Consider the following 24,484-nt stretch of genomic DNA (forward strand, 5'->3'; position numbering starts at 1 on the left):
AAAGCTGGGCCATGAAAATCTTCCCATCATCTATCATTTCGATTTAACTGCATTTTGCTGCAATCAACTTCAATTTACTCCAAGATGGATGAACATTCAAAACCCTCTGTTATACTTGTAATATCTCAACCACTACATGAATTACTTGACACACCAAAAGCATCATCCTGCTGCAGGACTCGCTCCAGCTCCCACGCCATTTGTTTGAGCCATGACATCTCTCTCTAGGTCTCTCCAAGTGGCAAGAATCCACTGCTCCCCACCACATCTGCCCATTATAACTCCAATTCGAGACTCCAATTGTTTTTTTATTCAAATACCCATCTCTAATGTCAATCCGGAAAATCTCAAATCATCTCTTTTCTACAGAGAAATGGTAGAAGCAAAACGTTCAGAAATGAATCCCAACACATTAAAAAGCTCCAGTTCTTTTAGTCTATGTTCAACTAGTCGAAGGAGAGGACATTAAATCAGGCAATTTCTACCACCACTTATGTACAAACCAAATACCAAACGTACATGAGAGAGAGATTAACACCCCATGGCAGTGTGATAATCCATAAGCATGCACATAACCACAGTGTGCACGTGATAGGTATGTATCTCAATCCAAGCCATCAAAGTCATTGGACCCATTTTAGGTCAGACATGGCCGAAAAATCATGATTGGATGATCCTAACTCATTAGCAAACCTCCATTACGGGTAATCTGTGATTTGAACGATTTGCATTGAGGCACATACATGCCACTTGTATGGTGGTGATCTGCATGCGTGCAAGGGATCATACTCTGCCAGCACACCAATGACTCCGCATACATATTGATAGCAGTGATAATTGCCATGACTATGGACAACCTGCATACTAGCCAGGCAGGGCATTTCACTGCAATGAATTACAGCCAAATTTGATTAATTGTATGGTACAACCCAAAACACTCAAACCTTAATAGCCCGGCCCTTGTACAGCCCTCTCTGTACCACAAAGTTATCAGGGGTAGCCTGAAACTCTTCTAACCAAGCCACTTCGGGGGAGTTTATTCCACTTGATTGAACAACACCTTCAACAAAATCAACTAAAGCAAAAACCATATAAGTTTTCAACATAGGAAATTTAAAACCTGGACTGAACTGTACAGTCAGACTGGATGTGACTGAAACTGGACAGTTAGACTGGATTTGACCGTACTGGGACACCAAAATGGGTCAGGTCATTACAAGACCTATCTTGGAGATAGGACCGGAAAAAAAAAAAAAGGAACGAAAGAAAGAAACCATTCAAACAGATTCAACTGGTCCAACTGTCTAGATCAGGCAGTCTTTGTCAAACCATCTGGTCAACTAGTCAAATCTTAGTATTTTTCACTTAATTCATTTATTATGTTGCCGTTCAACAGAATGAACCAGCAGCTGGACCAGCTTGGACCAAACTGTCAAAAAAAGAAGGGCTTCTCCAGTCCAGGTTTTAAAACATTGCGGAAACAATGACAAATTATGAATTGTGAGTTGGAAACTTACCAGGTAGATCCTTTCTTGGAGATTTCCGGAAGTAAGAACAATGCCGTCCATCCACTGATGAGTATGGTGGCGATAGAATGTCGAAGATCGCACAAGGAGTAATGGCTTTGAAAGAATGGATGTTGCCACCGCTATTAGGATAAAGAACTGTGGTGCCACAGGGTGCAGACATCTCCTCATCTTTGACAACCTTAGCTAGTCTTGCTGCAAATCTCACCAAGACAAAATAAGGAGAATGAAATTTTGAATGGCATCCCTTTGTTTAATAACAGAAATTCAATATGCCACAGAGGAACCAATGATGCAACACAAATATGATAGTTCACCACTAATGTCATGCGAGGGCCAATATATTCCAACCAGCTGAGCATAAACAAGTATAAAAATGATATGTGTAAGGGTTGAAGAAATTAGGCTTAAAACTAGTATCGAATATAAATAAAATATAAAATAAGAACCTACATACTCACTCGCCTTTTCGAAGATTTAGATCGAACAAACTAATAAAGAACAATACCAATTATGTCACATGAAAACTTACAAGCCTGGTAAGACCCTAGACTGCTGAAAATTATATCACCAAACATGCCATGCAATACATGGAAGGCCATGTGAATTCAAATTTAGCTGTACTCAAAAAGTGGCATCCCAACCATGGTCTGAAGATTGGCGACTTCAACAAACTTGCTTTGTCCCGAGTCAGAGTTGTGACTCTAGCAGAGTTGGGCCAAGTCACCCGTATTTTCTTTGATGCAGACTCATGGTGCCGAACTGAGTTGACTTGGACAAGTAGCATCTGACTCAAACAAGCTGTCAATCCTTGATCCCAACATGTCAAAAATAAATAAAAAATTATAGAAGATGGCCACCAATAAGCCAAGTAAATGAAATCCCATCAGGATGAACACAGATCTGCACCAACTAAATACACAGTCTCATCAGGAATGAGGAGTTTATGTGGTCAGGAAAAAGTGAGGTTGTGTAGTCAGCAGAACACAAGGTTGTGCAGTTGGAAAATAACATATCATCATCTTAGCCTTTCTCCCATCAATTTGTAGTTAGCTTTTTAATGGAAAATTGCCAAGTTTTGATATCAGCTGTTCAGCAAACAATAACCATCCTCTTTTACCTCGGGCTCTGGGACTGGCCATGGCAGAGGCTCATAAAAATAATGTTTTCAGCTAATTATAGAAAACAGTATCACAAATACTTCTTCAGTTAATTTAAAAAGAAAAAACATACTAAGAAGTGGCTTGAGGGTGCAAAAGTAGGGCAGAGAATAGGGCGGTCCCTGGCCCAGTTTGCCCAAATCAGGAAAGAAATACAAAAAAACGAACTTGCATGGGTTCCATTCCAAATTTTCAACAAAATTTTGATGGTACATTAAAACGAGTTTCCAGACAATCTGTCATCCCTTTTTTCCTTGTTCTTAGTACTGTGAATATATAATGTGTATGGGTTTTGCTAATGTCCCCACAACCCCTAACCTTTTGAAGGCCACATGGGACACCCAATCATCAATCAGGATGGTTCTTTCGATAGTGCCATTGGGAGCAAACCATGGTACAAGAATCATGCCAGTCGGATGGTCCTAACCCTTTCAATAGTGCCAAGAACAAATGTATTTCTTTTTTACCAAACATGCTTTAAAAGAAAAGGCTAACTGAATCCTACTTTTTTACCAAACATGCTTTAAAAGAAAAGGCTAACCGGATCCCACTTCTACTTCCGTAAATCTCTTCACAGTTTCAAAACCCAGGTACACATGCAACACAGACCTTTCCCCAAAGCCTAAAACAAGAAGAACCTGATGCTCATAGTTCAAAATTATTGTTATCTGCCTCTGGTCTCTACTATAAAGCAAAGCATCAAAGTTGAAAAGAAGACACATGCTGGTGATGATGGTGACAATAAGTCAATGACCATGATAAGTGGGTCATAAAACTCACGAAAGTAAAATAAGATCCACTATAATATTGAAACTCCACTTCTGCTCAGTAGAGAGCAACTGGAAGTGTGAAGCAGGGATGGAATAGATCGAGGTCCAGATGGAAATGGTTAGAGGGCTAAAATTTTAAAAACATGTTTGTCCTTTATTTTTGTAATGAGAAAAGGACAGTAAATATAGTAACAAGATTAGATTGTCCTCATGTTTACAATCTAGCACATTTTAGTTGTATCAAAGACTGGTTGCGTTAGCAAGTCAATTACATTCTCAAGAGAGTAATTATTATAACAAAATACCCTTAAGAGGGGACAAAATTAGACAAACCATTGATGTTAATCGGGCTCCACTTCAAGGTTACCTGGATCATGGGTCACTTCGGTACGTGGTATGGGAATGGGTATGCAGTACACTACTTCCTCCAATATGTGGTACACTAGAGGTAGGACCATGTCAATCGCTCCAATACATCCACCAAGTTTTTTTTTTTTTTAAGGTAACATAAGTATTACGGAACTTATATTAAAAAGGCACTCAGATGGCCCAAAAGGCTACACACAAATCAAAGGAAAATGAAAAAGAACAATCCTTTAAAGCATCTATACAAGAGGCCCAATCAGCCAAACAAATCTTCACACTACTGAAAACCTCAACCTCTAAACCCATTACTTTCCCCCCACAGGGTCTAGAGACCAGCCAAAAGCACTAATCTCCACACGGCCCTCTCTTGCTTCCCAAGACCCACCCTGTGCCATGACATAAATGGACCTGCCATTAAATTGAGCATCACCAACGACATTCTGAAGATCTTGAACAGCCGAGACCACACCATACTAGCAAAAAACCAATGCAGAAATAGGTGGTCCACTGATTCGGTGTTACTCATGCACATGACATAAATATTAAGAAGAACCAAAGATCTTTTTTGGAAGTTGTCAATGGTTAACACCTTTTCCTCCCTACTAACCAAGCAAAAGCCGCAACTTTCAAAGGAGCCCCATAGTGCCACACAAAACATGTCTACCTAGAATTATCTACCTCTAGTAGGGACCAGAGCCACTTATAGATTGATCAAACCGAAAATCAACCCAAGCAATCATTTCTCCACACCATCTTGTCCCGCTTCCCCATTTTTGGAATATACATGTGAATTCTAGCTACAAGTGTACGAGTCTTCTATTTCCTCGTCATTTAGATTTCTTCGACAGGGGAGCAGCCACATAATCTCCACAACGCTTACTAATTTGATGCAGGACATGGAAAATTAAATATGATATGCAAGATTTCAGGCTCAGATCCTACCAATTCAGAAACAATCACACAAATTCCACGTCCCACATGAAAATCCAAACATTCAATTAAAAAGGGGAATCTATGCGGGTCCAAGCCGACACAGGCTAGGACTGGACAAAATTATAAACCAAACGATGTCAAAAGGAAATAAAATCAACTACTCATGCATAAAAATAAGTCCCTAATCCAAGGGATTTCCTAATTTCAATTCAAGGAACCCTAAGATGATAAAAAGGGGCAAATCAATTAGGGATCATGCAATCTAGGGTTAGGATTCATGAAAAACGGCTATGAGAGAATTAAAGAAGATAAAACCCTGAGCCAAAAGATGATCCCGCGTATGGACAGGAACAATGGCCCAGACGGACGTGCGTGTGATCCCGACCGCACGGGTGTGGGGCCCACTATTCAGAAAAAAGGCTACCTTGGCCCTGGTCGGCCAGGGATGGACTCTAAAACCTCCAAATCTCAGCTCGATCCGATGTATGATTTGTGCGTGGTGCTCCGCCGAAGTTTCAGCTCGCCTGCGGGCTGAAATCTGGAAACCTGCTGTAATGAAGAAATCTAATGCAACAAAAGGACAAATTCGAAATACGGATGGTGGGGGAAGATGGAAAAAAAAATGTTGGAAGATGGAGGTGAATTGGGATCGATGTGGCTTCGCACCAAGGTAGTTAACCTTTCGAAAAGGGAGGGCTTCGCACCCACTTTTGAATTCTTTCACAACTCACGAAGAGAGTAGAATAATAAAGCAGGAATTTTTTATTAACTTCAATGAATGAAAAGAACGACAAGGGGTGCCTATTTATAGGGAAAACCCTATACCCAAAAACTCGCACCATGTGCGACACCTATTACTTGGCGATGAAGTAAACTAAAATAAAAATCAAACAAGAAAATCTAAAGCGTTCACCATGTTCTAAATAATAACAATAAGCAAAACCTAAAATATAAAACCAATCCGACGAGTGGGCTATGATCATGAGATCCCATGGTGGGCTTTTCTTGACTATCGAGCCACTTTTCTGAACCAAAACTTGATTCTAGCTAGGAGGCCCTCCCTGGACGTCGTCATCGAGCCAGATCAATAGTGGGGTCCTCCTTCTACGTACATACGTGTAGGGGGGCGGCGTGAGTGCCCGTGTGCGCGTGATGTCCCCATCAATTCTCTCCGGCTGCAAAGATTTCGCTACTGGCGAAATAAAACTCCTGAACCGCTCCAGGATGTCAGGATCAAGTCTCTGAAGCTCCTCCTCAGTGAGCCACGTGTTGTCTGAAGCTAGACGTGACTTCCATTTAACCACGTACTTCTGAAACCCGCCGTCCAACGTTAAAACTATCTAATGGTCCAGGATATCCTCTATTTCCTTTTTGGGTGTGTGAAGGTTAGGTATGGGAGATAGAGGCTGGAAAAATGAGTCGGGAATGATAGGTATGGGGAGGTAGAAGCTGGGAAGATGGGTCGGGACGGGTAGGTATGGGAGGTAGAGGCTGGGAACATGGGTCGGGACGGGTAGGTATGGGACGTAGAGGCTGAAAAAATGGGTTGGGAAGAGTAGATATGGGAGGTAGAGGCTGGAAAAATGGGTCGGGACGGGTAGGTATGAGACGTAGAGGCTGAAAAAATGGGTCGGAAAGGGTAGGTATGGGAGGTAGAAGCTGGGAAGAAAGGTTAGGAAAAGTAGATATGGAAGATAGAGGCTGGAAAAATGGGTTGGGAAGGGGCCATGGTTCAAGGGATAAATATGGGGAATCAGGATGGGTGGGCGAAGGGCCGGACAAAGTATCAGTGGTCCCCTGAAAAGTAACTAAATCCTCCACATCGGATGTGAAACTAATTCCCATGGAAGGTGGAAGATCTACCTCATACACATTGAGACCGTTTCGTTTTATAATTTTGACGGATCCAGCGCTACACGCGTATAACTTACGAACGGCCCTCGAAGGATACCGCTCGGGCCTGAGACCATCACAGAGTCCCCAATACTGAATCCTTTGAAACATTTATACTGGTCTGTAGAAAATGTGCAATGTTCATTATTAGTCATGATCTTCTGCCTGATTTCTTGATGCCATGAATGAATGTGATGCGCAAAAGACTCTGCAGACTCTGACGGCCTATGGGACAGTGACATAGGGACAAGATTAATAAGTTTCCTAGGTTTATAATCAATAACGACTTCACGAGGATTTAAACCTGTGGACCTGTCGACAAAATTATTTAACGTAAACTCAGTTGTAGGTATTACGGTGTCCTATGTTCTGGTGTGCTCTATATCCCTCCTAGGGGACTCATCTGGTAGATCATCAGGACAAACATCACAAAACTCATCCACTACCGTAATGACCTCAGTAGGTAACTCTACACTAACATCTAGTGCACTCTCTCCAGTCACAAGGCTGCACATGTTGTATCCCTCAAAATAGTGGTCTTGATGTCCCTCATAGGGTGGGTACACGAGTGCACGCCCATAACTGATTCCTTGGCCAACTTCATTCATTAGTCTATCCTTCAGGCCACCTGCCTAAGATTGGACATCTACCCCAATGGTGGGGTTTGTCCTGGCGATGGTCTTTAGTCAGGCAATGCGTTCATCAAGCTACTCAAAGCATTGGTCCATTTCCAAGCTCTTAATCATAAACTCCAACTTCTGGGACAACTTGTTTAGTGACTCTTGCAATTGTTCCATGTTTAGTGTAGGGTGCCAACCAAAATTCAGCAATATAGTTGTCAAAATATAAGAGATTTTTTTTTTCTTTAAAGAATCGACCTAGTTTCTAAAAAACGAAAAAGGAAAGTTTCTAAAGAAACAAATTAGGAAAGCTTCTGGAAAAAAAAAAAAACAAATTAGAAAAGTTTCTAAAAAAAACAACCTAGTTTCTAAAGAAAAAGAAAAAAGGAAAGTTGCTAAAAATAGAAAGTAAGTTGGTTTCTAAAAAAGAAAAAGGAAAGTAAATTAGTTTCTAAAGAAGAAAAAGGAAAGGAAATTAGTTTCTAAAAATAGATTAAGAAAGTTTTTAAAAAATTAGTTTATAAAAAAAACAGAAAAGGAAAGTTTCTAAACCTAGAAATAGAAAACTAAGTTAATTTCTAAAATAATTCAAATAAGGGGATAACAGAAAATTTCAGCAGCTTATTTCAGGGTTTATGGACCTCTAAATAGCCATATATGATGAGAATTGATGCGTAATGGACATAAACAACCAAACCCTAAACATGTAATGAATTCTCCTACAAGAACCCTAGGCTTTGATACCAAATTTGATGCAAGACATGGAAAATTAAATATGATATGCAAGATTTCAGGCTTAGATCCTACCAATTCAAAAACAATCACACAAATTCCACGTCCCACATGAAAATCCAAACATTCAATTAAAAAGGGGAATCTATGCGAGTCTAAGCCGACACAGGCTAGGACTGGACCAATAAAAATTATAAACCAAACGATGTCAAAGGGAAATAAAATCAACTACTCATGCATAAAAATCAATCCCTAATCCAAGGGATTCTCTAATTTCAATTCAAGGAACCCTAAGGTGATAAAAAGGGGCAAATCAATTAGGGATCATGTAATCTAGGGCTAGGATTCATGAAAAACGGCTATGAGAGAATAAAAGAGGATAAAAACCTGAGCCAAAAGATGATCCCGCATGTGGACAGCAACAATGGCCCAGACGGACGTGTGTGTGATCCCGGCCGCACGTGTGTGGGGCCTACTATTCAGAAAAAGTCCACCTTGGCCCTGGTCGGCCAGGGATGGACTCCAAAACCTCCAAATCTCAGCTCGATCCGATGTATGGTTTGTGCATGGTGCTCCGCCGAAGTTTCAGCTCGCCTGCGGGCCGAAATCTGGAAACATGCTGTAACGAAGAAATTCGATGCAACAAAAGGACAAATTCGAAGTACGGATGGTGGGGGAAGATGGAAAAAAAGATGATGGAAGATGGGGGTGAATTGGGATCGATGTGGCTTCGCACCACGGTAGTTAGCCCTTCGAAAAGGGAGGGCTTCGCACCCACTTTTGAATTCTTCCACAACTCACGAAGAGAGCAGAAAAATAAAGCAAGAATTTTTTATTAACTTCAATGAATGAAAAGAACTACAAGGGGTGCCTATTTATAGGGAGAACCCTATACCCAAAAACTCGCACCATGTGCGACACCTATTACTTGGCGATGAAGTAAATTAAAATAAAGACCAAACAAGGAAATTTAAAGCGTTCACCATGTTCTAAATAATAACAATAAGCAAAACCTAAAATATAAAACCAATCCGACGAGTGGGCCACGATCATGAGATCCCATGGTGGGCTTTTCTTGACTATCGGGCCACTTTTCTGAACCAAAACTTGACTTCTAGCTAGGAAGCCCTCCCTGGACGTCGTCATCGAGCCAGATCGATGGTGGGGTCCTCCTTCTACGTACGTACGTGCGTAGGGGGGCGGCGTGAGTGCGCGTGATGTCCCCATCAGAGTAGCACCTTGAAACTTTGATGTTACTATTCGTAGCTAAGCGCGCCAATCTTAGGAACATAGTTTGGAGGAGAATCTCACCCATCCATCCATCCTTCCAAGATCGGATTTATTTTCCCCATTGTTGAGGGAGAACCCAACTCCCTCACTCAATTTGGATTTCAAGCTTACCACTCTTCTCCATATTCCCAATGCTCTATAAAAGGAAAAATCCCTTGTCTTCCACCCTCCATCGCACCCATAGTTGTTTGCTATTGTCTCTCTCCGCAAGGAATCTTCCTAAGTCCTTAATTGCCACTTTCCCAAAAGCACCATGACATGGATAATGATTGTCATTATAATGAACAGGGTTCTCTTTTAAAAGACTGAATTTTATTAGCCTTAACAAAGACAGTTATGCTTATCTTATTTGGCAACATTTTTACAAGGGAAGTTTCCATGACATGGATTTTTTTTTTCTTTTTCTTTTCTTTTCCTTTATTTTATTTTATTTTTAAATTTTTTTGAACGATTTTCCATGACATGGATGATGATTGTCATTATAATGAATAGGGTTCTCTTTTAAAAGACTGAATTTGCAAGAGGCATACAAAGCTCAGCCAGAGCAAAACCACAGACTCGAGCAAAATTTTCAATCAGGCCAGGCATTCCATACAGGTGAGGACCATGTTTCAGCAACATGGATCCTCTGTACTTGGACAAAGACACGTGTATCAGTAATGGGCACAGACACAAGGTGTCAAACAAGTGAACCTACAAAACCAGACAAGCAAACATGACCATACAGAGATATAAAATGATATTGAAAACAATATAATATCACAAATAGTTTTAATAACACAGTACTAGAACTATCTAACTATTATATAAATACTGCTAAGATACTACAAATTATCAAATAAGGTTGTTCCCTAACAGCTGTATTGGTGTGATCGCCATGTCATTGACACGGTGTGTTGTAGAAATGGAGTGTCCTTGTTATATTCACCTGGAGGGCCCTATGGTGGACAGTGGACACTAATGGACCATTATCTCTCCTGCTGAACATCCCATCCATCCAATCTATGTACTTCTGCCATTGCATGTGGACCATCGGCTATTTCTTTCTTTTTAACCGTCCACTTGCAGACCAATTATTGGATACTTAAGATTGTCCAATGGGATTTTTGTGCAGTACCCCATCCATGGGCATATAGAATTGATTGGCAAAACAGGATTGATAAAGCCAAGCCTAAATAGTTGGGACAAGGCTAATGATGATAATGAACCCATCTATATGGTAAGTCCTAGCATTCTAACAGTATTCATCCGAAAAAGACAGGACCCACCTAGACAAAGTGTTGCTGTGAATGAAAATGCCACATTGTATATTAATCATTTTGAAAACTGCGAAAGATTTAAGGAAATGGACTAAGGAACACTGTCATCTCCAGGTAAGTATGGTTTAGTTATCGAAACTAAATGACAGACATGTCATGCAAAGTGGATTCGGGATCTCTCGACTGTCATCACCAGGTAAGTATGGTTTAGCTATCAAAATAAAATAAGACATATTTATGCTAGAGGAAGTGTACCTTTTGATGGATCGACAGGCACTGCTAAATCAAGCCAATCATATGATTTCACATACATTGAACCATACAAAAGCTTGCTCAACACGGTCATTCCAGGATGATTGTGGAGGGGTATAACAGATGAAGGCGGCATGCAGAATATTCCTATCTGCAGAAGTGTTTAGAAGGCCCTTAAGAACACCCATAACAGCCTCAAATGTAAATAAATTTGCCAGAAAATTAACAGCTTTCCAACCCATGAAATTTACAACCAAACGTGACTTCAGTAGTTCCAAAAATTGAAATCAAACAACTGCAGCCACTACAGTCCTGCAAATGATGTTTGGACTTACAGAAAAGCTTTCACACTCATGTAAATGCAGATACTTAATAGCAGGCGGATACTGGTTGCTCCCATTACGCCCTTTCTTTCCATTTATACCAAGTGCTGAACCATTCCATCCACGTGCTAACTGTGCATCCTGTTCTAGACCCACATCAGAAGGCTTGATTTTATCTGGAATAGAAAACTGTTAGAACAGTTTGTTTTACAGCATAAAAGGCCAAAAGATACACCTTAGTGGTAATTTAGAACATAGTGCAAAAGTTGCACCAGAACATACTGTTTGGAGCTACGAGTTCTTAAAATTCAATCTTCAGAAACAAATGCTCTAGGACTGGACTACTAATCTACTACATACTTTTTCCACGATTTATTAAATGGTGATGACAGGTGAGGTGGTGACTCATCCACTGTACACATGGCATACATGCATGCCAATATAGACCATCCAAATCATGGATACCATTTGTGGATGGAGCATATCCCAAGAATCACACTTATCCAACGATCATAACCATCCAGCTGGTTTCCATCAAATGGATGGCTAAAGAGAAAGTTTTTCAGTGGTCCAAATTCAAGAGCAGATATTAGATGCTAAATACCGTCTTATTGGCACGTTTTAAAGAATGCGCTCCATCCCAAGGGACCATGATTTGGAGGGTCTGGATTTACTTACATGGATCCACAGTTTCAGATAGGGAGGAAAATGCATATTGTATTAAAAAGACATCCTATACAATGCTCGGGCCGAATGGTTGTTCAATACCATTCAGGTTATGAGTTAAAGCAAGTGGGGGGTGCAGTTCAGTGATCTAAACAGTTTGTATTATAATGTTAGACAGGTAGGATCTGCCAGTCTGGGGGACTTTTTTGTGCAAGATCCACCCACAGTGAGGCCTGTCATATCAACAGATTGGATCAATGAACTATGGCCACCACTTGGAAAAATTGAAAATCCAAACAATATGTATTTGGCCCGAGCATGTATGCTCCCTCTAATTAAAATCCGAGGCCTGAACACCTTAGCAACAAAAACAGGAATACATTTCTCAAACACGTTGCTCATTAAACCTACTTTTCAAGTGAATAAATTTTACATTTTCACAGCCCCACTGCAACCACAAGTAGTACCATTGCTAGAAGTGTGCTTAAAAATTCCTATACCTGATACTCCCATATATAAGCAGGGCAAATCATGTTTAGTGTGAACCTTGAAGCAAAGACAGCACCATTGAATAGAACTTGGTGCTCTAGCGCATGAAATGGCATTGATGCATCACAAGATGTAGATTTTGAGGTCTAGTAAATGGTTATTCTAAAATTCCATGATGAGGATGAGGATCACCATGAAAACAGAAAAAGCAAATCTTTGAGAGACTTGCCACCATGAAAAGTACAAAAATGTAAGTAACATCTGCCAAAAAACAAGGAAAGAAAACTATGATCATCAAGGCATATAGATTACAGTTAGGGGAAGTTGAAGTTCAACGATTTTAACTGTAAACTGGAAACATGAATGAATGCTCAAAATTTTTGAGGAAAAAAATTCTCAATTTTTTTGAGAAAATGCTTCTTTAATTATAACTGACAGATGTCAAATGGGACATCTAGATGTTGGTCTGATTTTGTCCTAAAAGGAGGCTTTAGAAAGTTTAACGTATGCACTTCGAGAATCAGTGTCCAGCTTCTTCTCAGTGTTCCTCGTGATCCTTGTGACTTGCGAGTTACATCCCCAGCTCCTTCCCCTTACAAAGTGACTACCAATGTGATACTCCAAAGCAACAATCTGGTCTTCTGCGACCTTTCAGATCTCAATGACAAGATAAAACAAAGAGCAAATGGAAAAGAGAAGCTTCTAAGTTTCACTAATGAAGTTTTGGTTAGGAAACTTGCAATGTGCTGTTAGGGAGGCTCATCTTGGATGGACTTTTCAAGAGATATAGGCTTTGAAAAGTGAAACGCTGAGACATAAGGATCCAACCTCGAGGAGGTCATGGTGTACACCTTGTAAAAGAGCTGGCACATGTCTGGGACATCCCAAAAGTACATCAGGTATTTAGGTGGGACGTGCCATGTAGATGAGCCGGATCAAAAAATAGGCCAGCCAACTCATCCTGATTGGCCATACTTGAAGGGAATCAATTAACAATCTACAAACAACTGACGATGGCCCACATTCAGCATACACATGTCAGTCACCCGCCCAACAAGTTGACCTGCCTGATTTGTCATGTTTTCGAAAGGTAGGCAACGTCCCACATAAGTTCAAGTGCCAAGTGTTTTCAAGTGTGGAGGAGGTGCATCTAAAGAGGGGTGTATGGACCTAGTAAAACTGGGGGGGTGGGGGGGAGGGGTGTCGGAGACAACATGATGTCCTAGAAAGAAATAACAACAGAATCTACAATTAAGAGTCCTCAAAATTAATACAGGTCGAAACAATTAACAGATTCTCAAGTATTCTTGATAAAAGTGCCCATGGAGGAGTTGTGAGAACTTGTCCCGACAACAAGGTTTCACGACAACATAGTTTTATACCGCATGACCTCCCTTATTTGTATTTCATGAAAACACAAAACATGAGGTGGACTGCTCTAGACAAAAATGCTAATCAAAAGCCATAAGAGTGGTCAACTACAATTGAATAAGATTTCATTCTATGTGGTCTTCTGAGAAGTGCTGCCACAGAAAATTTCTGTTATGTGCAGGATTAACTATCTATACATGGGGGCAGTTGAATGATCCATGTATATATTACAAGCACTTTCCATTGAATAGTTTACTTGCAATATTACAACTTAATGCACATGGGAAAGACATGAAATATGTATGGTAAAATTAATTGCAATGCAAACAAGAAGAGAAAATGTCATGTCAGCAACATTAGAACTTTCCAAAAGCATGCACAACCATGAATTAAAAATGCAACACAGGAACTTGAACAAGGTGTTCTCTGATCTTCTCTTTGTATTGGAGATAATTATCCATTGTTTTAATGGATCTTTCTAACTTTCTGCCCTTTGGGCACTATCAATAAAAGTTTTGTTACCAATAAACATGCATACATGCATACACGTACATACATACATACATGTGTGTGTAAAGGAATCACTCTTCAGCTGATTATTGTGTTCAATTTTTGTTTAGTGTAGATATGCGAGACTCAAACAGGTGGAATAAGAGAGCCACGGCAAGGACAGGAGTGTCAATTTGCTAGGAGTCTACCATAAAGTATTACACTTGGCAACAAATTTAATGTGGGAGCAACAAACTTGGTTACATTAGTTGGAAGAGCTTCAAATAGTGCAAGTAGGTTGACATAGGATGTGAATGAGAAAGAAGAAAAGAAGAGGTGGAGAACGGATTTTGCACAACCCACACAACTCAAAGATGTTGATTTAGGGTTTTCCCCCTCTAATCTACAACACATGCACACAAGCATGTGCACAGGTTTTCTCCCTCTCATCTCATTTTCATACAGCATCAACAAAGACAGATGCACAAGCGCACTCAATTATTCTAAATTACGAAAAGAATCCTAAAATACCATACAAACATATATGGTCCTAAATCTCTCCCTTCTATTGTCTTATGTTTATCTATTTCTTACCAGTAATTGGGCTTATGGGGCCCACATCTTCATAGCACGCTTCTTCCACTTGTTCCCACATGCAGTTTTTTTCCTTTTTTTTAAAGTTAACTGAATTTTTTTAAAACCAAGAAGAAGAAAAACAGCGCTAAGCTGAGAAGGGGACTAAATTCATCCCCAGAAAAGAAAGATTACAACCCTTGAACTTCTCAGAATTGGAAACCCACTCAATGATTAACAGCCTTGCCCTTTGAGAAGTGGTAGCCGCCAACTTGCTTTCATTCCGGAAGCATCTTGCATTTTGTTCTTCCCAGACAGCCCACCAAACAGCAAGTAGGTACACCCTCCACAGCATCGTCCTTTCTTTACCCAAACTAACCCCATGCCAAGCAATCAGCAGATCATCCGCAGACACCGGGAAAGACCACATCACTTTAAAGCGGGACAATATATCAGTCCAAATCAGCCCACTAAAGTGACAATGAACAAAGAGACGGTCCATCGTTTCCTCATCTCCCATGCAACATAGGCATATGTTTGGGATAATCATAGCTCGTTTTCCGGAGGTTATCAATTGTTAGCACCTTCTTCCACCCAACCAACCAACCGAAGGCCACAATCTTAGGAGGAGCTTGGTAGTGCCAAGCGTGCTTTAGTAAGAGCTTCTTCTCTTGTCAAGCGCTTAGTAAGGTGAGCATAGAAAGACCAGACCAAGAAGACACTTGATTTGTCCAACCTCCAAAGCAAACTATCCAAAGAGGCTAAATCCGGTGGGCACAAATGAATACAATTCAAAAGAGCCGCAAATTCCTCGATCTCCTCATCACGAAGATATCTTCTACATGGGGGTTCCCAAACCACCTCCCTTACTGCAAATGAGAAGCAATTGTATCCTTCAATACTTGGATCCAGAGCAAGGCAGTAGATTCTAGGGAAATCTACTTTCAACGGAGAATCTTCTACCCAAACATCTTTCGAGAATTAAATCCTCTCACCATTTCCAAGCAAGAACCCAACACCTTCGAGAAACACCGATTTAACTGAATTGATACATTTCCACAAAGCCAACGATCTATAGGGAGAAGAATCTCTGGTCCACCACCCAACCTCCGAGCACCAATACTAAGATTTTATAACTTGTCTCCAAAGCACCCCTTCCTCCTTCCCGAACCTCTAAAGCCACTTCCATATAAATGTCAAATTCATAAATTTAAGATCTTTAATTCCCGCGCCACCTTCCTCATAGGGCATGCATACCTCGTCCCATCCCACAAGGTGAAACTTCTTTTTATCTTCCATCCTGTGCCATAAGAAGTCACGTCGCAATTTCTCAATTCTAGCCAACACTGACATTGGGCACTTGAACATCGACAGAAAATAGAGAGGAAGGTTCAAAAGAGCAACCTTGATAAGCGTTATGTGGCCTCATAGGTACCGGCATCTCCATCTAGCTAAGTACTTTTCAAATCTTTCGATAATCTTATCCCATATATGTTTTGGCGGCTTACCTATGCAAAGAGGAAGGCCCACAAAAGTCGATGGGAGAGCCCCAACCTCACAACCAAAAGATTCATCTAGCAACCTTAGCTCTTCTTCCTTGAAATGCACCCTAAACATTTTGCTTTTCGAAATGTTTACCTTGAGACCCGAGGCCGCCTCAAAACAACAAATGACTGTTCTCAAGTTCCCCGCCTTTAACGGATCTGCGTCGCAAAATAAGAGACTATCATCCGCGAATTGAAGATGAGAAATCGATATCTCCATTCCTACCACCTTGAAGCCGCATATAATTCCCTTCCTCCTATCCTTTGGCCACCATCCTCGCCAAGGCCTCTACAATGATAAGGAAGAAAAAAGGATATAAATGGTCAACCCTGTCTTAGGCCTCTGGAGCTTCTAAAAAAGCCTTTGGGAGATCCGTTAAGCATAACCGAAAACTATGCCGATCCAACACACTCCCCGATCCACGTTCTCCATCGATCCCCGAAACCAAGCCGATGCAATATGTAATCCAAAAAACCCCAATCAACATGATCATAATAAGCCTTCTCTTGGTCCAACTTGCACACGATACCTTTGACTCTCGGTCTATACCTAGAATCCAGGCATTCGTGCACAATTAAAGCGCTATCGAGGATTCGCCGACCCGAAATAAAGGCACTCTGATTTCCAGATATGATACTCCCTAGAACTCCACGCAGCCAAGACGCGAAAACTTTGGCAAAAATCTTGTAAGAGCCTCCAATTAGGCTAGTAGGCCTAAAGTCCTTCAGGGCATCCACACCTAGTATCTTCAGAATTAAAGCTATGAAGGTAGCACCAAGGTCAGAGGAAAGTTGTCCCCTTTGGAAGAATTCATTCATGAAGTCCATAACATCTCTTTTCATGGTCTCCTAGAATACTTAGTAGAACACTATCGAAAATCCGTCCGGATCTGGAGCTTTGTCTCCACCCAAGGAATCCACAGCTAACTTTTCCTTTTCCAAGATAAAAAGCACTTCAGGAGCGGCAGCTTCGTCAGCCAACAATGTATTAAAATGAAGAAAATCCAATCTTGGTCTACTCCATTCTTCCCCCTACAGAAGATCACAATGGAATTAGGAGACCTTTTTAGCAAGACGACCTTTATCTTCAATACGAACCCCGTCAATCATGAGGTTGTTGATCCTATTGATCTGGACGTGCGTGCGCTTGCTATACAATGGAAGAATTCTGTATTTTTGTTGCCTTCTTTAATCCACGGACTTTGCGATCTCTGCCGCCATTTTATTTCATCTTCCAAAAACCTACCCGGGTAAATCTAAGTAAGCTACAAAATCTCTTAACTCTGTCCTCCAGTTGAATATCTCATTCCTCCATCTTTGCATCAATGGCTTGAATCACCACCAAAACACAAGCTATCTCTAATCCCAATGCCAAGTTCAGCCCTCTTCCAAGTCTTAACTTTATCCTTGAGCATCTTTATTTTTCGGCAAAGGCTGAAACCCGCGAACCCCTCCCACTCCAGCATTCTTTAACTAATTGAGGAAAGCTCTCAATCAAAAGCCAAGAGACTTCGAATCTGAATGGTTTTGGGCCCCAATTTTCTTCGTCCATAGCAAGCAGCACTGGGGAGTGATCAGATACTGGCTTGGGAAGAGCGCATTGGTATATTAACGAAAAGATATCAATCCATTCTGGCAATACATGGAATCTATCTAATCTAGACATCACCGGGTTCAACTGCCCATTTAACTAGGTAAACTTACTACCCTGCATCAGAAGATCTGATAGCTCTTGTGAGTCAATCTAATCTGAAAAGGCCTGCATGCCTGAAGATACCCTTCCCCCATTCGACCTTTCTTCAGAAAATCGAGTGATATTAAAATCACCCTTAATACACCACGGGCCCACTAAATTTGGATCTTGTAGCTGTTAGCTCATCCCAGAAATCAAACCTTCTATCTTCCATGTTCAGGCCATACAAAGAAGTGAAGAGCCAGCGGAATCCTGAAGTGACCTCCTTCAAAATCACAAAAATAGAAAACACCCCCCACCATTAGTCGATTGAGTCACATGCTTCTACCACTCCTCTAGATCTCCCCACAGCATCTAACGCTACCCAATCCGCATTTTTAACATCCCACGATGTACCTAGAAGCTTGCTATTAAAATTTTGGACCTTTGTTTCCTGGAAGCACACCACCTAAGCCTTGCTTCTTCTATAGACATTTTTTATGTCTTCTCTTGTGCTTGGACCCCAATCCCTTGACATTCCATGTCAAAATCTTCATCTGGAAACTAATCTGCCCCTTTCCCCTACCTAGCTCCCTCTGCCACCTCATCATCTATATTCAACGAGAGGCACACAAGTTCCATGTTGCTCGTTGATGATTTGAGACCTCTCTTGGGTGATTTGGAATCACACCCGACTTGACCACAAGCTTCAACAAATTAGAGCATATCCACAATCTTCTGGCCGATCTTCAAATGAAAACCCTATCGATCTTCCCACGTCCCAAGGCACCCTGATCAATCTTTTCTTTCGAAGAACCTCCACCAGTTTTGCCCACTTTGGCTTTGATTTGTTCATCTGCGTGTGCCCGGTTGAATTCCCTGGGATTGTCCTGTCATTGGTGCCCACCAAAACTTGCGGTGACTCTATCTCCAGCACGTCTCTTCCATTGAAGGAATTCAACTCTATCAAAAAATTTACCTTCACTACAGGACAAGTATCAATCGGCTTCAATGGCTTTATCTCCTTGGCTTGCTCTATAATTAGCCTTGATATTCGATCCATTCCACTGATCTTCTTAGGATGCAACATGAATGTCTTTCCATACCTCTCTCGTGAAGCAATTTTCTTTCCCAAGATCCCAAATAATGCCACAACGGAAAGTTACTTTAATTTCATTCCTATTCCAAAACCACACTACTCAGTGAGGTAGGCAAAGCTTTTGACATCAATTTGGATGGAAAGAAACAATCGTGTCTTTCGAAACCAGAGTAGCACAATGGATGAGGTGATTAATCGAGTGTTCTTGTTGTTATCTGAGTGGTTGCCCTGAGATGTTCTGAGTTGGGGTTTGTGTTTCATTTTTTTTTTCCACTTTTCCATTACCGTTGTTTTTCTTTTCTTTCCTTTCTGTTTGTGTAGTTTTTCTTTTCTTTAACCTCTAGCCCTAATAAAATTCCATTATCTTTCAAAGAAAAAAAAAAAAAAACTCGTCTTTGAATTTCCTTTTCGGACACTCAAACGAACAATGCCCAAATATGAAACACTTAGGGCCTGTTTGGAGCATGGGATTAAGTAGTATGGAATTGCATTTGGTCCAATGTAAATTTTATCTGACGTTTGGAAAAAATGGGAAGGATTGGATTAATCCAAGTATCATATTATCCAGTCCCAACACGAGATATGGTGAGATTTCTAGTGGATTTTGAAATCCACTACATGTGGGCCCCACATTGATGCATGTGTTTTATCCACGTTGCCCATCCATATGCACCCATTACACATGACAATCGAGTTGCATATGCATATAGGTGGCCGGCATTAGTTGTGAAATTTGGTCCGTTGATTGCAATTTTATGGTCCACCAAACACAGGTTTCACTTAATACAATGTTTTTCAAAAAAGCAGAATTTGATCCCAAATGTAGGATTGGACAATCAAAATACCATGGCATTTCTAGACATATAATCATTGTGTAATAATGGTGTTAATTCCACCTAATGCAATTCAATACCATCTAATCCCACATTCCAAACATGCCCTTATTGCACCACATTTAATCTCTAATACACCCATAAAGTGGATTTTGATCCATTTCATTTTTCCTCACCACTTCACTAGGATGTGGTAGATTCAGATTGGAAAGAGACTCATCTCAATTTCCTTTCGAGAACTTGTAAGAGGATTTCAAGCTACATACGTCCTTTCTTATGTGTTTTTTGGCTTTCAATGCAATTTGGTAAGCCTTGTCCACAAAACAAGCCCTTGTCATTGAAACCTTTCGTTGGATCTTGTAATCCAACCTACTAACGTACCTTGTTACCAATGAATCTATTGTTTCATCATGATCGTTCCAAATAATGAGGCAAGAGAATTCTTCCATGTAAGCTTTAATTGTAAGATTTTATGGTGGAAATTGATGGAACTTTTGATAGAGTCCAACTTTTTCCTCTCAATGCACTCATGGGCCTTCTAGAGCTGGGTCCACTACAAAAGCCCATGACCCCATAACCTGTTTGCCACATGCTTAACATTCTTCTCATTTGGCATGTTCTTCCATTCAAATATTTGCTCCACATAGGCCAACCAAACAAGGAAATTCCTCAAACGCAAATCTCCATAGAATTTGGGCATCTCCACTTTATAGGTTGTAATCACAATCTTCCAATCGGTCACCTCTCCTACCACAAGAATGATCAAACGGAATACCATGGAATCACTACCTATGGATTCCATGATGTTGCCAATTTCACATGTATGAGAAGGCTCTTCTTAAGATTGTATAGATGGTCAAAACATCCAATTTATTCAATATCTCTTGAACAACTCCTTCCAACTGATATTCTCTCCTACAAATTTCGTACAAGATACTCTTCTTGTTGCTCACAATTGATCTCAAACAAGCCCAGGGATGAACTTGTTTTGACACCAATTTCACATAGGATGTGAATGAGAATGAAGAAAAGAGGAAGAGAATCTTTATCCCTAAACTCATACTTTGTTTATTCCAATCTTCATTTCCATATGGCATCTACAAAGACATAAACGAATTAAAACTAAATTATTCTTAATTAAGAAAAAGCAACCAAGAATACCACACATAAATGGACCTAGGTTTATCCCTTCCTTTTTATTCTCTTATTATTCTATTTCTTACACAAATCCCTCGAAACATAAAATCATTATTCATTAATAACACTTTTAAAGATCCCTCAAAATCTTTGCTAAATAAAGACTTCAAAAAATCAAAGTAAAACCATACAAAGGATCCCTAATTCTTAAAAATCTCCAGGCACAGCTCAACACATGGGGCCCACCGGACATAAATGGACCTAAGTCTCTCCCTTCCTTTTTATTCTCTTATTATTGTCACCTTCTTATCCTATTAAAGATCCCCCACAACAATAATATATCTTATTGAAATTCTAAGACACAAATCTCTCAAATTAGAAAATCATTAATGATTTAATATCACTTTAAAGATCCCTCAATATCTTTACTAAATAAAGACTTCGAAGAATCAAGCTAGAACTCCTAGAACCATACAAAGGATCCCCATCTCTTAAAAATCTCTAAGCAGAGCCCAATACGTAGGGCCCACCGGACAGGCTGTAGGACCCATAGATTGGGCTTGTGGAGCCCACATCTTCATAGCATGTTTCTTATGATCATTCCAGCATGATTTTAGATTAGTCTACTAGCATGCATATAAAGATAGATGACAGCATATGGATATACCGATATGAGCATTCTTTAGAAAACATGGAAGGTACAAACATTTTAATCAATAATTTATTCAAAATTAAAAGGCCGGGAAAAAATGAAGAAGAAGACCCATCCTTCTCACCTAACATAGCACGAACATTTTCAAGAGCTTCTTCGGACACCGGTCCATTTCTAGAGAATGATTCCTTGCAGATATTGTAGAGCCTCTGTATAGCTGGCATCGCATAAGTAGGAGATCAAGTGCACCAATTGATGTTGTTCGACCGACGGGTGGCAGGCTAGTATGTCTTCCCCAGGAACATGTAGTTCTTCACAAGTTGTTTAAACAGCACCTGAATTAAGAATATCTTTGGATTCTCTAATGCATAGGAGACCATTCAACACCACGATTTCTTCTCTGTGATGATTCCATAACACAATTGTAGAAAATTCCATACCTAAGACGACAATAGATCCCCATGGTAGTCATTCGATCCCTTTTCATCAGGCTTTCGGACAGCACATACCTGTTGCAATTAGCCCAAAAAATATATAAAAGAGAACTTCAATCACTATCAATGGTCAAGCCGTAGAAAAATGCACTTAATGGTGAGATTCTAATTGGTCACATAAAACCAAACATGCTCTTTCGTTTGAAAGAATGAAGAAGAAATGGTAACTGGACTTTGTTGAAAAAGATAGTCCTTGTGGGAATTCGAAATCGCTACTGTCTATCAAATTTTATTTTATTTTTTGGAAACATCCATTATGAAGTAAAATTGAACATTTGGAAGTACAATGACAGAAATGCATCCAAAAAATAAACAAAATCATAACCAAGATCCAGCCAAATCATTGCCAAGATAACTGGAAAAGAAAAGAAAATTTTTTTAAAAAAAAAGGAACTTTATAAAGGCAGCAACAGGAACCTGTTCTTGTGCAAGAAGAAGTCATAAAATACACACACAACCACCAAAAAAAAAAAAAAAGGAAAGGAGAAATTTTATGGAATGTCTACCAATTGCATCCAAAAATAGAGACCTTGGGTTGAGGTGTTTCGAAAGGATTGTTAAAGGGTGAACCAAGAATGGGGCCTTGATTAGGATCGATAGGCGAATCAGGATTCATAAAGCCGGACCCAAATATGTGGGACAAGGTTATGATGATCACGATGATCTACCAAATTATGCACTCATGCCAACATTTCCCTTTGGACGTAGGATTGCTCCAATCAAATAGGGTAGGATATCCCCATCAATCTCAATTAGGCTGGAGAAAGAACATACTGAATTCTAAAGGGGATCCTCTCTGTGAAACTTTAGAGAAACCAAACTCTTGACTTTTTCCAATTCAAATCCTCTTTAATTGGAAAAAAAAAAAGGGAAAGATCCAAGAAAGTTGGGGCACAGCCCCAGTCCAAACAAGTCCTAAGAAATATTTCCAATTTAATATATATGGACATAAAAACAGTAATTACAAACTTATACATCCACCATGTTTCAGTTATCTACATTATAGCCTTTTTCATAATTTGTCTAACAAACTCGAATTCAGGACCGCAACACATTGAAATATTATACTTGAGCTTTTCCAGTTCAAAAAGTCGGCCTCATAGTTCAGTGATCTTGATTTCAAACCACTGGTCAGTTGGCCCCACTGCAACGGAACAGGACCAAAACATCTTGGAAAGCAGAATCCTAACCTTTCAAATTGTGGTATGCAAACAGACATCAATAACTGAAAATACAGCAACGATCCACGTTCAGCTGAAAAGGGACCTGATCAGTAGCTAGGGTTTTCCAATCTGAGAAATTAGCAGGGCACGGCCCGTCAACCAATGACCTGTATAGCAGAACCATGGGGTCTATTTGTACAAATTTCCATGCTTTAAATCAGATAATTCATCATAAAACAATACTACTAACTCAATATTTCCCACTGCAAATACAATCCAATTCGCAAGAAATCAATCTATCACGCTCCAAACCATAAAAAGTTAGATTCGATAATTGAAAAGAAAAACCCTAGAATTACCGAAATTCTAAAATCATGAGTTTAGGCAACAGCACCTCAGAGATAAGATTGCTCCCGAAGTGCACCGAACGGGAGAAACCCTACGAAGATGTTGGATTGGGAGATAAGAGAACGAAGAGGAAAATGGTGAAAAAGTAAATTGATTGAAGAGAAGGAGAAATTAAAGAGGATTTATTACATGCAGAGCACGGAGACTGTTTCTGTGCGAGATGTACGGGTGACGGTTTACGTACCTGGGTGCGCAGGATAAGGGGGATGTTATTGGGAGGAGGGGTGTGCAGTGCGCACCAGTGGTTGTTCAGTGGGGGTAAGTTGGGAGGCTCCGGCGAAGGCAGGCGGGCGCGTTGCTCTCTTCGGACGAATTGTCTAGAACACCTGTTTTATGCAACTGCGTAAGAAACCCAAGCTCTGTGGGGCCAACATGTTTCATATGTAAATCCATTCCGTCCGTCAGATGGTGAACCACTGTTTTAACCGTCGATACAAAATATAATCCTGATAAAGACCCCAACATGTTTAATATGTAAATCCATTCCGTCCGTCAGATGGTGAACCACTGTTTTAACCGTCGATACAAATTATAATCCTGATAAAGACTCTTATGGCCCACACGGAAAATGTAAAACCGTTATTAAAACCTCAAGTTCACGTTGTGGCCTTTTAATCTTCGGATGAGGAGTTTTTTTTTTTTTTTTTTTTTTTATTTTATTTTATTTTATTTTATTTCACTTCACAAACCATGTTGCAAGGTTTGATGAAAGAAAAATGATGATGCAGTTTTTTTATTACCCTCTCTGGACTTCGAGGAGCTGTACACAA

At 40.2% G+C, this 24,484-nt stretch overlaps 1 protein-coding gene across 9 annotated transcripts; it reads right to left on the minus strand.

Moving 5' to 3' along the window:
• Positions 1 to 7: 7 nt before the first annotated feature.
• Positions 8 to 24,143, minus strand: LOC131245396 (plant cysteine oxidase 4). 9 transcript variants are annotated; one of them, XM_058244841.1, is made up of 9 exons: positions 23,899 to 24,143; positions 23,701 to 23,745; positions 23,334 to 23,473; positions 21,774 to 22,158; positions 11,137 to 11,300; positions 10,805 to 10,952; positions 1,518 to 1,721; positions 945 to 1,075; positions 8 to 363 (listed from the first exon to the last, which is right to left on the minus strand). In XM_058244841.1, the coding sequence occupies exons 4-9, from the start codon at positions 21,871 to 21,873 to the stop codon at positions 313 to 315; spliced, it is 798 nt and encodes a 265-aa protein (XP_058100824.1). In that variant the 5' UTR covers positions 21,874 to 22,158; positions 23,334 to 23,473; positions 23,701 to 23,745; positions 23,899 to 24,143; the 3' UTR covers positions 8 to 312. The 9 variants fall into 9 exon arrangements, with proteins under 9 accessions (XP_058100824.1, XP_058100822.1, XP_058100820.1 ...); XM_058244839.1 differs by having other exon boundaries at positions 23,666 to 23,745; XM_058244837.1 differs by having other exon boundaries at positions 23,844 to 24,143.
• Between the last annotated feature and the right edge of the window lie 341 nt (positions 24,144 to 24,484).

Source organism: Magnolia sinica, chromosome 5 (genome assembly GCF_029962835.1).
Source record: "Magnolia sinica isolate HGM2019 chromosome 5, MsV1, whole genome shotgun sequence".
Lineage (NCBI taxonomy): Eukaryota > Viridiplantae > Streptophyta > Magnoliopsida > Magnoliales > Magnoliaceae > Magnolia > Magnolia sinica.

What these genes read in the sequence shown, in the direction of transcription:
- LOC131245396 (XM_058244844.1), bottom strand. Translation starts at nt 21,873, where the DNA reads ATGCCAGCTATACAGAGGCTCTACAATATCTGCAAGGAATCATTCTCT. An exon ending in ATGAGTGTGAAAGCTTTTCT is followed by an intron (nt 10,953 to 11,136) that starts GTAAGTCCAAAC and finishes ACACTTCTGCAG; the next exon opens with ATAGGAATATTCTGCATGCC. An exon ending in TCCAAGAAAGGATCTACCTG is followed by an intron (nt 1,076 to 1,517) that starts GTAAGTTTCCAA and finishes TTTTTGCTTTAG; the next exon opens with TTGATTTTGTTGAAGGTGTT.